We start from the raw sequence: 16,230 nt of genomic DNA on the forward strand, positions 1-16,230 counted from the left end.
GCTGGTTTCACAAATGCTTGAAGATGGTGAGCCTCTGCCAAACTAGACAGTGCATGCTCTTGTCAAGGTATTTGTATTTTTAAAAGGTAATAGTACATCCCGGTGGACAAACAAAACATATTTGTGAGTCTAAGTCACACCATGGGCATCAAGGTTGCAATTCTTTCTTGGAAATTCTCCCATCTGATCCTTATAAAATCTCTGGCTCATATTATTGTGGGCTTGTTCTGGTCCATGCCTTTCCAACAAACCTAGAAGCTGTAGGAACCTGAATATGGATTCATATGGGCAGAAATCCAAGGACCAAGCGCTGAAGACTCCTGAAAGCGACAGTGCTGAGAGCATCTCCGCAGTGTGAAAAGTGTAGTGAGAAACGAGTACTTAATTCCCAAACTGAAGACTGGACCAAAGAATACAACAGTCCTTCAATACACAGCAACTCAGGTAGAGGAATCAATTCTCTGGCACCAAAGACAGTGTTTCTAAGACTATTTCTAAGAACAATCTCCCCAGAATTTTGAAGAAAAATATTTAATTTTCATCTCAAATTAAAATGCATTTTTTTATTAGCCTCGACAATACCCAGCTCTCCCACCACACGCCTCCGTAGCATAGAGAGTAACATAAGTTTTCAAATAGAAGATGCAAGAATGCACATTGGTAGAGTCCTGAAAAGGGCAATATATACATGCGTATAAAAGAAAATTAACACATGAGACTTTTCTTTCTAGAGAATATGGAATTACGTGAGACGAGGAGAATTTCAGGGAGCCTTGTATTTATAGCATCCTTATCTATACATGACTCAAAGTGTACTTCCAATAAACAAAATATTAGCAGATGCTGCTATCAATTTACATTCAACGAACTCCTGCATAGGCATTTGTAGATGTTTCTCTGTTAAAACACACATTTATTTCTTGACACATGTCTTTGCTAGCGTCCTAAATTTGGGTTCCAGGTAATCTAGAAACTCAAGCCCTTCCTCTTCCTGCCGATCACTGCAGCAGCCTACAGAGCCCGCCATAGACCCTTTCCCTTCGTAGTTATACGAACGCACGTAATCTTCAGAATGTTTATGCTCCTCGTCTTGTCCACACAGATACACCTTCTGTATCAAAAAAGAGCACATTTTATTATTTTTTTAAAGACACCTAAACATATTAGCATAAAAATAATGTCTTTGATTTACCTTTTACTGTTTAATTTTTAATCAGAGTGTGTCCTCTAATGGATTCCTACATATAAAAAATGCACATGATTGGTCTGTATTATATTCATTCTGAAAATATAGCAGATATATAAATGCTCCTAGCGAACACATTTATGAAAATTAAAGATACACGCATATCACAAAACTAACTTACAATTTCCCATTTGAACATAAGATCTGTATAGTTCCAATGTCTCTTTGTAGGTCTTCACATATTTGGGGAACCCATATAGGCTATGATTCTTCCATTTATATACAATTATATAGGGACAATTATGGAATATATTCAACTGGATAATATTAACCCGTATCGGTTAATCTGAACCTAAAACAAGGAACTAAAACCCAAAATAAAAGCTTGACAGTTTATCTGGTTGACGTTGATAGCCAGGCCTTTATGACTACACAGAGGATTCAGTACACTAAAAAATGTTTATAATTTATGATCCATGTATCACGCTATACAAATCTTTCACTCCAAGTGATTTTCCTAGTAATTTTTAGGGAAGAAGCTACCAGTCCTCTTGTACAGCCTAAATGCGTATACATAAGGCCCCTCCTAGGCAGTTATGCAGTTTTGTAAACCTTACTTTTAAAATTAAACTTGAAAAGATCGTTTTTCTGTTTGGGCTTGGGCCTGAAATCCATATCTATGATAATTAAAGGACTTAAAAGATGATGAGTTCCAGGTGCCTGAGGAGGAAAACTTATGGGAAATCTTGATTTAAAATCATTTTTAGGGGCCTCTGGGTGTCTCAGTGGGTTAAACAGCTGCCTTCCGCCCAGGTCATGATCCCAGGGTTCAGGGATGGAGCCCCACATCGGGCTCCTTGCTCAGCTGGGAGCCTGCTTCACCATCTCCTCCCCACTTGTGCTCACTCTTACTATCAACGTCTGTCTTTCTCTTTCTCTCTCAAATAAATAAATAAAATCATTAAAAAAATAATAAAAAGTAAAATCGTTTTTAACTTTCATGGAATATGAACTCGAAGACATTGGCACTCACCTCGCCAAGCCGAGGTTGGGTGAAGCTGTGCCAGTCGGTATATGTATATCTTCCAGCCTCCATTACTCCCTGTCCCGCTCCCTTGACAGATTCCAAGGTCTGATGTCCACCGCCTTTGCTGGAATCCAAAGTGTAGCCACCTTTGACCATCTCAAAGCTTTGCTGTGTTTTGACTCCTTGGCCACCAAGAGTGCCAACAGACATGCTTGTGTCACAAATATTGGATGTCTGTGTGGGGAGTCTAATATTTGCTTCCTGAAAGTAAAGTTAGAGTTATAAAATAAGTGAGTCAAATCGAAACTAACAATTTCTTTTCATTTTTCTTTCCCATCAAAATTGATTATGTTGAGGTCCTAACCCTCAGTGCCTTAGAATGTGATCTTGTTTAAAAAGAGGTCATCACATATGTGTTTAGTTAAATTTAGATGAGGCCACACTCAGGTTGGGTAAGGTGAAATTTGAACACAGACATGCACAAAGGGAGAAGAATACGATTGAAGACTTGATTTTAAGTCAAGGAACCACCAGTTTATGATTCTTTGGAGTCCTATCGATAGGTCCCCCAGTGATAGGTCCGTGATCAAAGGAACAAGACTGATACAAAGCAAAGGTCAAGCAAAGCTTTATTTCGCACCAAGCATCGAGAATCAAACCAACCATTGGGGGCCGCCTCTTACAGAAAGGGCAACCCGTCCCAGCCTCACAGACTAACTCTTATAGAGCAAAGGCCATGTGGTTGAGCCTGGTCACACACAGGCGGCCAATGAGATTGCAACACACAGAGAAAGCTGCACAGTCATGTTAGGTCACTCATGGGTGGCCAATTGAATTACAATTCACCCCATAGTAGCTATTTGAACTAGCCTATCACCTTGGTCAGAATTGGCGCCCAAAAGGCGGGGCCCACACTCCTTGGCAGGTAGGGAGACAGTATGCGTGCCCACTGATTGGATGACTCCACCTGGCCTGACTCATTCCTGCGTTCGGGCTCTGTTATCGCCGCCTGACCTGACCTGCCCTTGTATTTGGGCTCTGTTATCAGGGACTGGTCGACCATATTCTACTGGTTTCCGGGACTTGCTTTTAATTAAGTTCCCCTGGGTTGAGGGAGGGCAGGGACAGTTTAAGTTTTACTGCATAAACAACAAAATCACTGTTTAACCGGATGGAATCGCTGTGGCTAAATAGGCCCTTACACTATGAAAGTAATACAATAGAATTATAAAGTTAAACGAGTTAATCCAGGGATGACTGGTGGCTCAGTTTGTTAAGCATCTGCCTTTGGCTCAGGTCATGATCTCAGGGCTCTGAGATTGAGGCTCATGTGCTCCTGGCTCAGCAGAGGGTTTGTTTCTCCCTCTCCTGCCCCTCCTCACCGCTCATGCTCTCTCTCTTTCACTCTCTCTCTCTCAAATAAATAAATAAAATCTTTTTTAAAAAATGAGTTAATGTATGTAAAGCACATGGAGTTCTGCTTGGCATAGTAAGTGCTCAATAAACATTAGTTGCCATTATTATTACTATCATTATGTAATACTCAGCTGTTATCATTGGATCACCATACAATTCATATGAAAGTGAAATTTAATTTACCATCACTTCTTCTCCAGGTCCTTCAGTGTTTGACACAATTAAATTTTGTTGGGCTACATCTGGAAAACACTTCTTAACTGTTCTCTTAGCAGTAACACAGAAACAAGCAAATAGAACACCTAAAAAATAAAAAAGCATTGAAGTAAAATAGTATTTTTTTTCATGCTGGTGTATATCATTTATTTATTTTTTTATTTTTATTTCTTTTCGGCGTAAAAGAATTCGTTGTTTTTGCACCACACCCAGTGCTCCATGCAATACATGCCCTCCTTAATACCCACCACCTGGCTCCCCCAACCTCCCACCCCCCACCCCTTCTAAATCCTGAGGTTGTTTTTCAGAGTCCATAGTCTGTCATGGTCATTTAAATCATGATTTTTTAAAAGTTTCTTCACAGAACTTTAAAGAATTTGTTCCATAAATTAAGATCCCTTTGGGTTATGAAATTTAAAACAAAGTATATAGACCATCTCTGTCTTACTAAGATTATGTTATTAGGCTAAATGAGAAAGAAATCAGTTAAAAGTAAGAAGGATGAACTGAGCATAGTTTATTAACAGGTCTCTTCCCAACTCCAGAATCAACTTAAATGTTTCTCTTCTTTCCTCCACACTGAAATAGTAACTCCCTTTGATTGAAATTTAAGTTAGTATTACTGATAATTCAAATCCATACAGAACACATTCAAAGGGCATTAGGCATAAATACAAACATGAAAGGCAGTTACTTAAAATCTGTGGCCACTTTTGAACGTGTAATACTTTCCTAAGGGGAATGTCCAATTTAACCTGCAACTCAAGTCAATGAATTAGGACACAGTAAAGACTACATGGAAAGCCTATAAATGCAAATAGGTTCTGTAGTCAAATAAATGACTAAAAAAGAAAGGAAGGCTAGAGGGAAGGTGAGTGGGAAGGAGAGATGAGAGAAGGGTGGGCAACGATATCCAACACTTTTGCATCTTGAAAAAAAGTTTGCAGAATGCAAAATCTTAACATTCTTTGCATGCATTACTTTTCCTCAGTAGCTCCCCATGACCATTTTCCACTAACAAGTTTTTTTTTTTATAATTCCAATTTTCTTTCTTTTTCAAGTTTATTTATTTATTTTTAAGTAATTCTACACCCAACGTGGGGCTCAAACTCACAATCCTGAGATTAAGTGTTATGTGTACCTTTGACTGAGCTGGCAGGCACCCCTCACTGGAGTCTTCTTCAGATGTATGTTAAATCCCTTTATTAATAACAGCAAGCATAAACATCTAAGCGGATTTTGGAAGTACTCTTCACTAACTCTTCCTCTGCATAAACTTGGCTGGTTAAAAGACTATGTTTTGTATGGGAGGGAATCTTAACCAACCTCTCTATTTTACGTGTGGAAAAATGAGCTCAAAAGAAAGGAAATGATCTATACTGTGTCTCATACCTTCTTCTTGGAAGAACTAAGGGTACAGCTCTGAAAATAAACTAGTTTAAGTTTAATCTGCTCTTACTGATATGTTTCTTCTGTATCAAAACTCCCAGTCATATAGTACACACAAGATTTTTTAAAAGGACACATTTACCAAAGGCTATAAAAGGTCATTAAATAAAGAAGCACCTTATATATTTTTAAATATTAGATAAGCCTTCAAGTAACACATTCTAGATAATTATACTTACACAACAGCAATGCAGAACCCAACACCATGGCAAGAATAGCCCATCTTCCAAGTATTATGTTTGGCTTAACATCTCTCACATTTTTTATATTCATTTTACAGTCTGATGGGGTTGTACAATCACATACTCTCACTGTTAACATGTGTTTTGCATTTAAACCATGTCTATCTTTTATCATGATAGGCACAGAATAATAGTTATAATCAAGAATTTGCCGCTGACGGAGAATGGCAGTTTTACCTAGAGCAAAAAAGGAATATGTGTTGAAACTTTGAGTTGCAATATTAATCCTACTTGGTATGCTTGGGGTAGGGTGGGGGAGAAAAGGTGCAGAATTTAGCTTAAGGAAAAACTCTAGTGGTTCTTTTTTTTTTTTTTTTTTTTGAGAGGGAGAGACAGAGAGAGGAGGGGCAAAGGGAGAGGGAGAGAGAGAATCCTAAGTCGACTCCATGTCCAGAACACATGACCTGAACTAAAATCAAAAGTCCCACCAACACTTAACCTACTGAGCTACCCTGGTGCCCTGCTTTTTCTTTCTTTCTTTCTTTCTTTCTTTTTTTTTTTTTTAAGATTTTATTTATTTATTTGACAGAATGAGACAGAGCGAGAGAGGGAACACAGCAGAGGGAGTGGAAGAGGGAGAAGCAGGCTTCCCACTGAGAAGAGAGCTGTATGCAGGGCTGGATCCCAGGACCCCAGGACCATGACCTGAGCTGAAGGCAAATGATTAACCCACTAAGCCACCCAGGTACCTCCCCTCCACCCCTGCTTTTTATTTCTTTTTTTTTTCAAGATTTTATTTATTTATTTATTTGACAGACAGAAATCACAAGTAGATAGAGAGGCCGGCAGAGGGGAAGGGAAGCAGGCTCCGTGCAGAGCAGGGAGCCTGATGTGGGACTCTATCCCAGGACCCTGGGATCATGACCTGAGCCAAAGGCAGAGGCTTTAACCCACTGAGCCACCCAGGCACCCTGCTTTTTATTTCTTAAAAATGATTCTGATTTCTTGAAAAACCAGAAAAAATGAATTAGTATTGCTCTATATTTATATTAGACTAATATATACTTAACATGACTCAAATGCTATATTAAAACGGACTGATGTGTTTTCTTAAAAGATATTTGGAACTAGAGACTAAATGTATTATCTATTGCTTTAAAAACATACTTTTGCTCTTTTCTCTGGGCTGCCAACACCCCATTCAGACTGAGGAAGACCCAGAAACTTTGGGGCCATGGGAACCACAGCCACAGCCACGTGGGCTAGCACTGGATTCACCCAGGAAGCCAGGGGGATGCGGGCAGCGTGCGTCACCACCCGATCAACTTTGACAAATATGACTCAGGTCACTTTGGAAAAGTTAGTGTGAGGCATTACTCCTGAAACAGGAACTGGAGCCTCTGCCCAACTGTGACCTTGACAAACTGTGGACCTTGGTCAGTGCACCGACACCAGTAAATGCTGCCAAACACAAAATTGGAGTTGTTCTTATCACTGATGTGCTGTGCCCCGCCTACTGCAAAGTTTGGGGGGAAGGGAAAGCTCCCAAAACAGCCTGTCATCATGAAGGCCAGATTCTTCAGGGGAAGAGCAGAGAACATTAAGAGTGTGTGTGTAGTGGGGAGGAGGGCTGTGTCCTGGTAGCTTGAAGCCATGTGGAAGGAGGTTCAATAAACGCTAATGAGAAGTTTAAAAAAAAAAATTAAAAAGCAAGGTATTATCCTTTTTTGGGGATCAATAAAATAATTTCCTAAAATGCATGTTTATTTATCATAATGAGCTAAAGTGAATGTCAAAACCATCAGTCATCTTAAGTTCCTACTGATTAGAAGATTTAGCATAATTACATACCATCCTTTGTTTCTAAATTCCAAAGTTTGTTGGCAGACTTATCCAGAAAGAATTGAAAAGGTGGACCATTCTCAGGTCCATCAGCATCTACAGGTTCCAGAACAGCATAATCCTTATCATGCTGACAAATTGTCACTTCCTTATCAATTTGTGGTGGGTGATCATTAAAGTCTTCCAAAAGAACTACTAATGTTCCCGTGCAAGATCTGCCATCTAAGAAAAATAAAAAAATAAAAAATAAGATATTTCTTTGCTTAAAAGCTTATTTTTGGCATCTCTGTGATACACAGCTGACATCTGCTTTCTAGTGGCTGTCCGAACTTGAATTTCACACACTTTGGGATCCCAAATACCATTGCTACAAATACAAAATAGTGACATGTACACTACAAAATAAGGAAATGATACTACAAATACAAAATAGTGACTCTTCCTTGAAGATTGATGGCTCTATCAGATGTTATCTTGAGGTGCTTTTTAAAATGAAAAGGTATGACATGATGAGCGATGTCACTACAGAAGAGCCACTTGAAAATAAAATTGATTCCTTACAGCTTACTTTGTGAAGAGAATTTGTTCATCCTGCATATAAAAAGACTTCACTTTAGGTCATCAGTAACTTCCTTGACTTCCTCTTCTGACTCATTTCCTCACATTCTCTTTTCCCAGACTTTCTAAAACTTCTCCTCTAAGCCACTAGGCGCACCCTTCCCTGTCTGCTTTGGTACATTCTGTTGCCACTTCCGGGCATACTTTTCTCTTTCTCTTTGCCTGATCATACTTTGTTATCCTCCAAGAATCCATTCAGATATCTCCTCCTCTTGAAACTTGTCGTGACTTTTGTAGACGGTGGCAGCAATATTCTCCTTTGATTTCTCAGAACACTTTGCTCATCATTGACTCACTCGCTGAACTGTGAACATTATCATCTTCAGAGCTAAGTCATATTTGTCTTGAGAACCTACTGATCTGCCTAGCATTTCTTGGCTGACTTATAATTTCATAGTAAACCTTGAACATAATGCAATTACTGTTTTATACTTTCCAAAAATCTTTGTAGGGTAAACCATAAAAATAAGTTTGCACCTCCTCCCTAATTCAATAAATATGGTTTTGACCATAGGAGCTATTACTCATCTCCAGATGGTCACTCTTATTGGCTTAAAGCATTTCACCCTGTCTCAATATTTTTAATGAAAATATTGCCGATGATTTGTGTTTAAGAGATAATGAAGTTCAAAAAAGATGTCTAGATTTTACCATTTGTGTAAGATAATAAACTAGAATAAATCGTAAGCTCTCAAAATTGAAATAAGCAGAAAAATAATTGATAGTTTCTCATTTTTTGCTTCTAAATTTGAAGCATTAGATAAATTTAGCATTTATCATAAAGACCACTATAAATCATATGCAAATATAATCCATTTTTACTTTGAAATAACACTTAAGCCATATATTGTAGTATATTTCAGTGATTATTTGTTGTTGAATAACTATAAAATTAATGTATTAAAATTTATTTTTAAATTAATTACTTTATAAAAGGCCACTATTGTATATATCTTTTCCAAAATTATTCTATCTAAACAAATTTTACAATATCTAGAAATAAAAGAGAGCTACAGCTCTTTTTTTTTCTTTTTTCTTTTTTTTTTTTTTACAGCTCTTCCAATAAGAAATGTGCAACAGGATATAAATATTTTGATACTGCCAGAAATTTGTAGGTAAATTTGAATACAAGTAACAACTTCAAAATCAGCAAACTAACAAAGATGTGTTAATTAGCACAATTAATCTAGATAGAGGAACATAAGATAAATGAGAAACAGTGAAACACCCTTTTATAGAAAAGATACATTACTTGTGATAATTAACATATCATTTCCAGGGAAGGGAGATGTAAGAGGTATTAACAGAAGAACTGAACACAGATGAATGGAAACAATCACAGAAGATGTCATTGTCATTCATCTGAAGCAGTTAAGTGAACCGAATTTCAAACAGGACGGGCAGTGCTATACTAGGCAGAGGGTACATGGAACAGTGCTTTCTGCCATGACAGCACAGAAACCAATCTGCTTGACAAAGAAGACTGACACAAGAAGCAGAAGTAAATAAATTGGATTCAAAGAAAGCTAAAAGAATGCTTAGGTCATCATCCTGAAATATTTATGAGCACCAAAACTAAACATTCATCCGGAAATATAAGTAATTACTAATATATTTGGCCCTTTGAAAGTATATATTCATTTTGTTTATGAAAATAAACAAAAACATTGATGTCACCATGTGGTCTTACATTAAAATGTATAACATCCATGTCTTTACTTCTTTGTGAGCACACGCAGATTATCCATGAGCCTGGGACATAGACTCTTACAGTTCAGATTTGGCATTTCATTTCCTTATGTTTTTAGTGACAAAAAGACAGTATTTCTACTGTCTATATTTTCCTTCTCCTCAAATAGTATTTCATTTTCCTATCACTAAGCTTCTCATTTCTGTGAAATGAGGGGCAGCTCTTAACTGATTTCTACTTGCGATATCCATAGAATCTTTTATGGGGAAAGTTGTCATACCAAGAACCTCTTATGAGAATACAGTAATCCTTTCATTCATATCATGTGAGAATTTGACTTATCTTCTGAATTCTAATTTCTATAGTAACTTGCCTAGTACCTGGAACTCACTAGACTATTAACATTTGTGAAATAAATGAGTAAATGTAAATCCTTCTTTGACATCATAATTGTGCTCTGGAATCATTCCGCTTTCACTTCTGCTTCTACAGGAGTAGAAAATCATCCAGGGCTTTAGAGTGGTGGCAACATTATTTCTCAGCTAATGTTTTCTGCATTCTTTAGTGGGTTTTTTTTTTTCTACCTGTATTGAAAGAACTTTTAATGTAGTTCTGTAGTTTTAATGTAGTCTGTGTGAGAGGTATCAAGAGGAAGGGAGGCTCACATGCATGTGGTTAAGTGATGATATTTACAAGGACATTTACATTTAGTTTTTCTTTTAGATGTTGAAACAGAAGTATTTTTGGCACACGGAAATAGTACTATTCAAGTGTTTGTGCATTTTTATGAGGCATATGTTAACCTACTAGCACATGTATACAAACATACTAGTAAATATAGGGAGGTTGCTGTGTGTGGGTCTCAGCCTGTAGATAACCAGTCTTATGGCTAGACTGGCCTTTGTGGTTCTTATATGACTGCAAGTTGTCCCAACTATCAGGAAACTCTGGGGGGGAAAAGCTTTACTGTACTTACAAGTCCTGGAAATTACGTGGCACTCCTGGGGCCACACAGAGAGGATGTGGGGGTCAGGGAGAAAAAAAGCAAGCCTGGGATACTCCTTTTATTGGGGTCAAGAGTCGGGGTTGAGGGTTTCTAGAGTCCAGTCTTTACTGGTGAATTTAAAGCCTAAGAGTAGAAATTTAAAGAGCTTGGAAGTGAAAAAACAAGCTGCCCCAGGGGTCAGTTACTGAAATCAAGATCTCTAAAACAAAGGAGCCTAAGCTGGTAGGGCTACTGGGATGTGGTCTGAATCAATGTCTTGTCTGCTTGGCAAGGTTTATTCCAGATAGGCATCTTTGAAGCAGATGCCTTAGCAATCAAAGCTTAAGTCAGGCAGGTATCGCAAAACTAACAAACAAAACTGTTGGGGGATACGTTACATTGGTCCACATTCAAAAGTCATCTACTATGAGGAGTGTGCGTTCAGAAGGATTTGGAAATGACTACTTTGTGACATTTGAAGGACATTTCTTCCACTACATAAGATCTAGAATTAACTAACCTTGGAGAAGGATTGCAAACCACAGCAAAAGACTTAGTCATTGTTTGACCATTTCTTAGGAAATAGGATACGTCCATTTAGAAAGGCTCAAACAGACCTACGTTGAACCCAATTGTTTTAGAAGGACTAAATCCTTTCAGGAAGTTCAAGACATAACCATCTAAGTATGTACTCCTGACAACAATGGAGATCCTAGAGGACGCCACCGTGTCTTTGGCCATTCGTCCTCTCCTAGTTTTCATTACTGATGCACTGGAGCTGACGTTGGGTGGTCTCCAACAAATTGAGCAATCTGTGCAAATCTGTTTTGCATTAAATTTTGATACAAAAGTAAACAAAGTTCACCCCAAGACTTCCTTAAAAATATACCCTCTATTTCTACAAAATTGCACTTACCTGTATCCATTGCAACCACAGAAACATTGTATTGGTCGTTTTTTACAAATTTTGATTCTCTATCTAGTATTTTTATAGTTCTCAAATCACCGGTGTGTTCATTAATTTCAAACCAGTTATCTTCATCTCCTATCTTCTTATACCTAATTTTAAAAAATCAAATGTAAATGCTCAAACCAAAGAGTGGACATAATCTCAAAACATATCATTTTGAAGGCTTACCTTAAGCCTTCACCACTGCGTGTATCAGGATCCAATGCTTTGTATCCCTGAAATTCTTGTCCAACTTGGAGGCCATCTTTACTCTGAATAACTTTTACTGGCGGTTGGCATTCAGGACCCTCATCACTGTCTTTAATTTTAACAGTGACAGTTGTAGTGCACATAGTAGGAGTTTTTGAATTCGCTGCTTTAGTGAATTGTGCTTCATTAAGGACACCAACTTGCAAAACAACCTGGCGATTGACTTCATAGTTCAATGGCTGTTTAATAAACATACTTTAATCAGTCAATCTGTAATACTTTATACAGAAGACTTGTAATTATGATTCCAAATTTTAGCACAAAAAGGAATATCACTTTTGTGTACAAAATGTTACCAAAAGCAGGTGCTAATGTGCTTAAAGACTAATGGTTGACTTCCTATAATGAGAAATGCTATCAAATGCAAAATTATTGATGATTTAACCAATTTCTCTTCTCACTTTTCTTTGGGAAGATCCTGCCTTTAGTTTTTTTCATTACAAGTTTAAATATTAATAGAAATACAAAATAAGTGAATAAATTCAAATTTATCAAGTAGGAGAATAGTGATAACTGAGACAACAGAAGTATATAAAGAGTATAAGAAGTATATAAAATAATTAGCCCACTGGGACATGAGATTCAGCTATAATGGAGCAGTTACTCTGAGTGTATGTGTAAAAATTATAGTGATACTATCTAGCAGCATCTTTTGGAAGCACATTATTTTTAGGGCTTTTTAAAAAAAATTATCATATTTGAGTTTATATAGCTCCTAATCAAAGTACGCAGTCCTGAGCTGAATAAGAAGAAAGAATGTTGAAATAATGGTTAAACAATTAGAGATTAAAATCCATCAAGATAACAAAAAAGAGGAAAGCAAGAGAAAGAGAAAGAAAGAAAGAGAAAGAAACCCTCCCAAAAATAATAAAAAAGAAACAAACAAAAAACTCCAGGGAAAAAAAGAAAAAGAGAGTGAGAAAAAGAATAAGCAACATAAAAATGAAGGGGCATTTTCCAAAAATCATAGGAGGAAAGTACAACTTGTGTCTGTAGCTTTTAAGAAAATCCACTCTCCCTAAGATATTAATCAGGGAAAATATGTTAGAGGGTAGGAAAGGCAATGCATAGAAAGGAACCAATTATGTCTTGGTTCCCACCCTGAATATGCCTGATTTCATCCAATCTCAGAAGCTAAGCAGGGTCAGTCCTGGTTAATACTTGGAAGGGAGAAAGGAGCCAGATTTAGTTTATCATTCTGGGTGGTACTAATTGCGACTGCTTTTTTAAAATCCCAAAGTGCTGGCTACTTCAAATATAGGAGGATTAATGGCAATAGTTGCTAAATAGTTAATAAATAGCTTGTGTTACACAGCATAGAGAAGTAAAAGTATAATATGAGGGCACCTAGGTGGCTCAGTGGTTTAAGCCTCTGCCATGACCTCAGGGTCCTGGGATCCAGAGAGCAACGCATTGGGCTCTCTGCTCAGCAGGGAGCCTGCTTCCTCCTCTCTCTCTGTCTGCCTCTCTGCCTACTTGAGATCTCTGTCTGTCAAATAAATAAATAAAACCTTAAAAAAAAAAAAGTATAATATGAGCATGAAAGCAATTGAAAAGGCAAGAGGTTTGATTTCCAGTAGTGATTCTTCCATTTCTCTCTTTCGTGTGTTCCATAAAATTAAAGATCAAGTGGCTGTCTAAGACTCCTTCTAAGAACAATATCTGATTACTAGTACAGTATTTCTTTGCTTGGGTTTTCTTCATCTGCAGAACAATGTGTTTTTTGCCTGCAATGCCCATCTTCTAAGAAAAAAATGAGGGTAAAATAATAATAATAATAATAATAATAAAATTTAAGTAAACAAATGTAAATCATTTCAGCATTACATTGCAATTCTCTAGTCATATATATACAGAAATTACTGGAGAGATATATAGTACATAGGATATAGATACATAGAAATCAATGTCCAAGTGTACATTAGTATTTTTTAAAGTATTGCTTGATTGTTTTATTGTTGTTTACCTTGACAACACACAAGACTGCTTCATTCGTATTTGGGTCTGTGCTAATTTTGAAGTTTCCATTTTCATTTCCCTGTAGGATCTTGTAGACAGCCTTTGAGTGAGGAGTGTTTGGCAAGTCCTGGTCATGTACCGACATTCGTAAAATCTCAACATCAATTCTGTTTTCTTCTACTTCTGTAAAATACTAAAACAATTGCCTCTTGTTATGATAAATTCATTTCCTGGAAGTATCTTCCTATATATACTTCTTGTACTATGTACTTCCTAAGGGAAAGTTCCCTCATACATGATGCTGGGAGAATCTGCATATAGATAATGGGAGGTCCACACTGTATGTACTGCTGTCCCAGCAAAGCAGAGGATATAAAGCTAGTCTCTTTTTCATCGTAGGAAGTTGAATTGCAAAGGATACCAGAGAGAGAGGACCTCTTTTCCTGCACTCTATAAAATAAATTTAAATCCAAGGCATCCAATAATAGAACTTGGCATCCAAGAGAATGGTGAATACATGAACAACATCAAGAGCTAAGAAGCCCTTTGATAGCCAAGAGAGTAGTTTTTTCCCTAGCATTTAGAAATAACTAGTTCTTCAATTATTTTTTCAGAAATCATTTTTTTTTTGCATGTTATCTGTAAGTGGTCACTCTTAAAACCAAAATATGGAATCTCACAGAACTACCAAATTCTTGTGCGTTTTTTTGAAGTGAAAGAACCTAGGTAAATGAATACAAAGAGATACTCACAGAAGTTTCAGTAAAATATGGTGGGTTGTCATTTTCATCCTCAAGTGAAATAGTAATTGTTCCTGTATTAAATAAACCAAAAGGTTGGCCCCCCATGTCTCGCACTTCCATTATTAACTTGTATGTATCACAATGCTGGAAAAAAAAAGAAAGAAAAAGGTACATTGATGAACACATCTATTTCCTATAGCTAGTGGTTCTCATTGCCACTGAATAGGCTCTCATGATTTTACGTTCTTTTTTGATTTTTTAAAAATATATAAATATAAATAAGAATAAGAGATTGGCTAGTCAGTGCAATAGAAACCGGATATGTCTACCATAAAATTTCAAAATTTAAAGCTATTTTGCATCCACACATCACATCAGGTCAATGATCTTCATGAGAACTTGCCTAATACCTGTGCTTTCCCCAAATCTCCTTAAACACAAAGGAGGTATCCAGAGAAACCCTAAGCACAGGCTGTATGGAAACAACCTGGGGAGGTGGCCAGACTCCTCTGGGAGTTCATTATGAGTATAAACATAGCTTAGTGATTCTAAAATTAATCAGTTCATTACTTCTCTATCCAGTAAAGGTGTAGTTGTGGTGATGACACCTGTATCCGGATGTATCGAGAAATGCTTTGGATGATCTGGGATTTGCTGTAAGATTTTATATTTCAGACGAGTATGGAGAGTGTCTGGTTCATCAAGGTCTATGGCAGTCACTTGTCCCACTGAAGTTCCTGTTCAGAAAAATCCCATATTGTCAACATCTTAAAAGAGCCATAAAATTGAATTACAAAGAAGGTAAGGTTGTAGCGTATTCTCCCCAAAATGACAAGTATATTGATTTTACAAACAGATGGAGTGTCTTAAATGCTCTCCCAAACTCCAGGCTCCCCTTCATTATGTGGGTATTCTGAATAACAGGGTTAATATTCCACATGTCTGAGAATATCCACCCCACCCTCGGTTAGCGTGGTCCTCCAATTCTTCCCTCCAACCCACCACCCCAGTTCACAGGTCATTTTTGGATGGGATCTTCTTTGCATGTCTCACTTCTTTTTTTTTTTTTTAATTTTTTTTTTAAGATTTCATTTATTTATTTGACAGAGAGAGATCACAAGTAGGCAGGCAGAGAGAGAAGGGGAAGCAGACTCCCTGCTGAGCAGAGAGCCTGATTTGGGGCTTGATCCCAGGACCCTGAGACCATGAACTGAGCCGAAGGCAGAGGCTTAACCCACTGAGCCACCCAGGCGCCCCCTGTCTCACTTCTTTTATGGGACAACTTGATAATGTTATGAGAGGAATAGTACAGCTTTGAATATGATAACAAAGAATTTATACCTTGATATTTCAATAAATCTCCTGAATTGTTAATATATGCAAATAATTATTAATATATGTAAGACAAACATTGTATAGCAATCTTAAGTATCATTTCGATAAGCTTTACAGCCCAGAAGAGTATGAGAAATGTTACTTTAGCAATCAATAACTATGAAAGAACAATGTTAAACATGCATATAGACACAATGACAAGAGAATGGAGGAGGCATTTCCTGTAACTTTTTTATTTTCAAAATAAACTGGATACTCTTGTGCCTAGGTCACAATCTTGGCTGTTTATAACATTAAACTGGTTTATCATTTTTTTAAATTTGTTTGGAAAATATGCCAAGCAAATGTATATGTATATTGTTA

General features: G+C 37.1%; 1 protein-coding gene across 1 annotated transcript in view; it reads right to left on the bottom strand.

Moving 5' to 3' along the window:
• Nucleotides 1-327: 327 nt before the first annotated feature.
• The window catches only part of DSC1 (desmocollin 1), a 29,816-nt gene continuing 13,913 nt past the window's right edge, over nt 328-16,230 (bottom strand). Inside the window, exons 7-16 of the mRNA XM_046025358.1 lie at nt 15,103-15,269; nt 14,542-14,676; nt 13,797-13,982; nt 11,750-12,009; nt 11,528-11,670; nt 7,328-7,540; nt 5,474-5,713; nt 3,813-3,931; nt 2,220-2,474; nt 328-1,111 (exon numbers count right to left, since the gene is read on the bottom strand). Coding sequence (XP_045881314.1) covers nt 914-1,111; nt 2,220-2,474; nt 3,813-3,931; nt 5,474-5,713; nt 7,328-7,540; nt 11,528-11,670; nt 11,750-12,009; nt 13,797-13,982; nt 14,542-14,676; nt 15,103-15,269 — 1,916 coding nt within the window. The 3' untranslated portion in view covers nt 328-913. The remainder of the gene's footprint in view (nt 1,112-2,219; nt 2,475-3,812; nt 3,932-5,473; nt 5,714-7,327; nt 7,541-11,527; nt 11,671-11,749; nt 12,010-13,796; nt 13,983-14,541; nt 14,677-15,102; nt 15,270-16,230) is intronic.

This window comes from Meles meles, chromosome 12 (genome assembly GCF_922984935.1).
Source record: "Meles meles chromosome 12, mMelMel3.1 paternal haplotype, whole genome shotgun sequence".
NCBI classification, from domain to species: Eukaryota; Metazoa; Chordata; class Mammalia; order Carnivora; family Mustelidae; genus Meles; species Meles meles.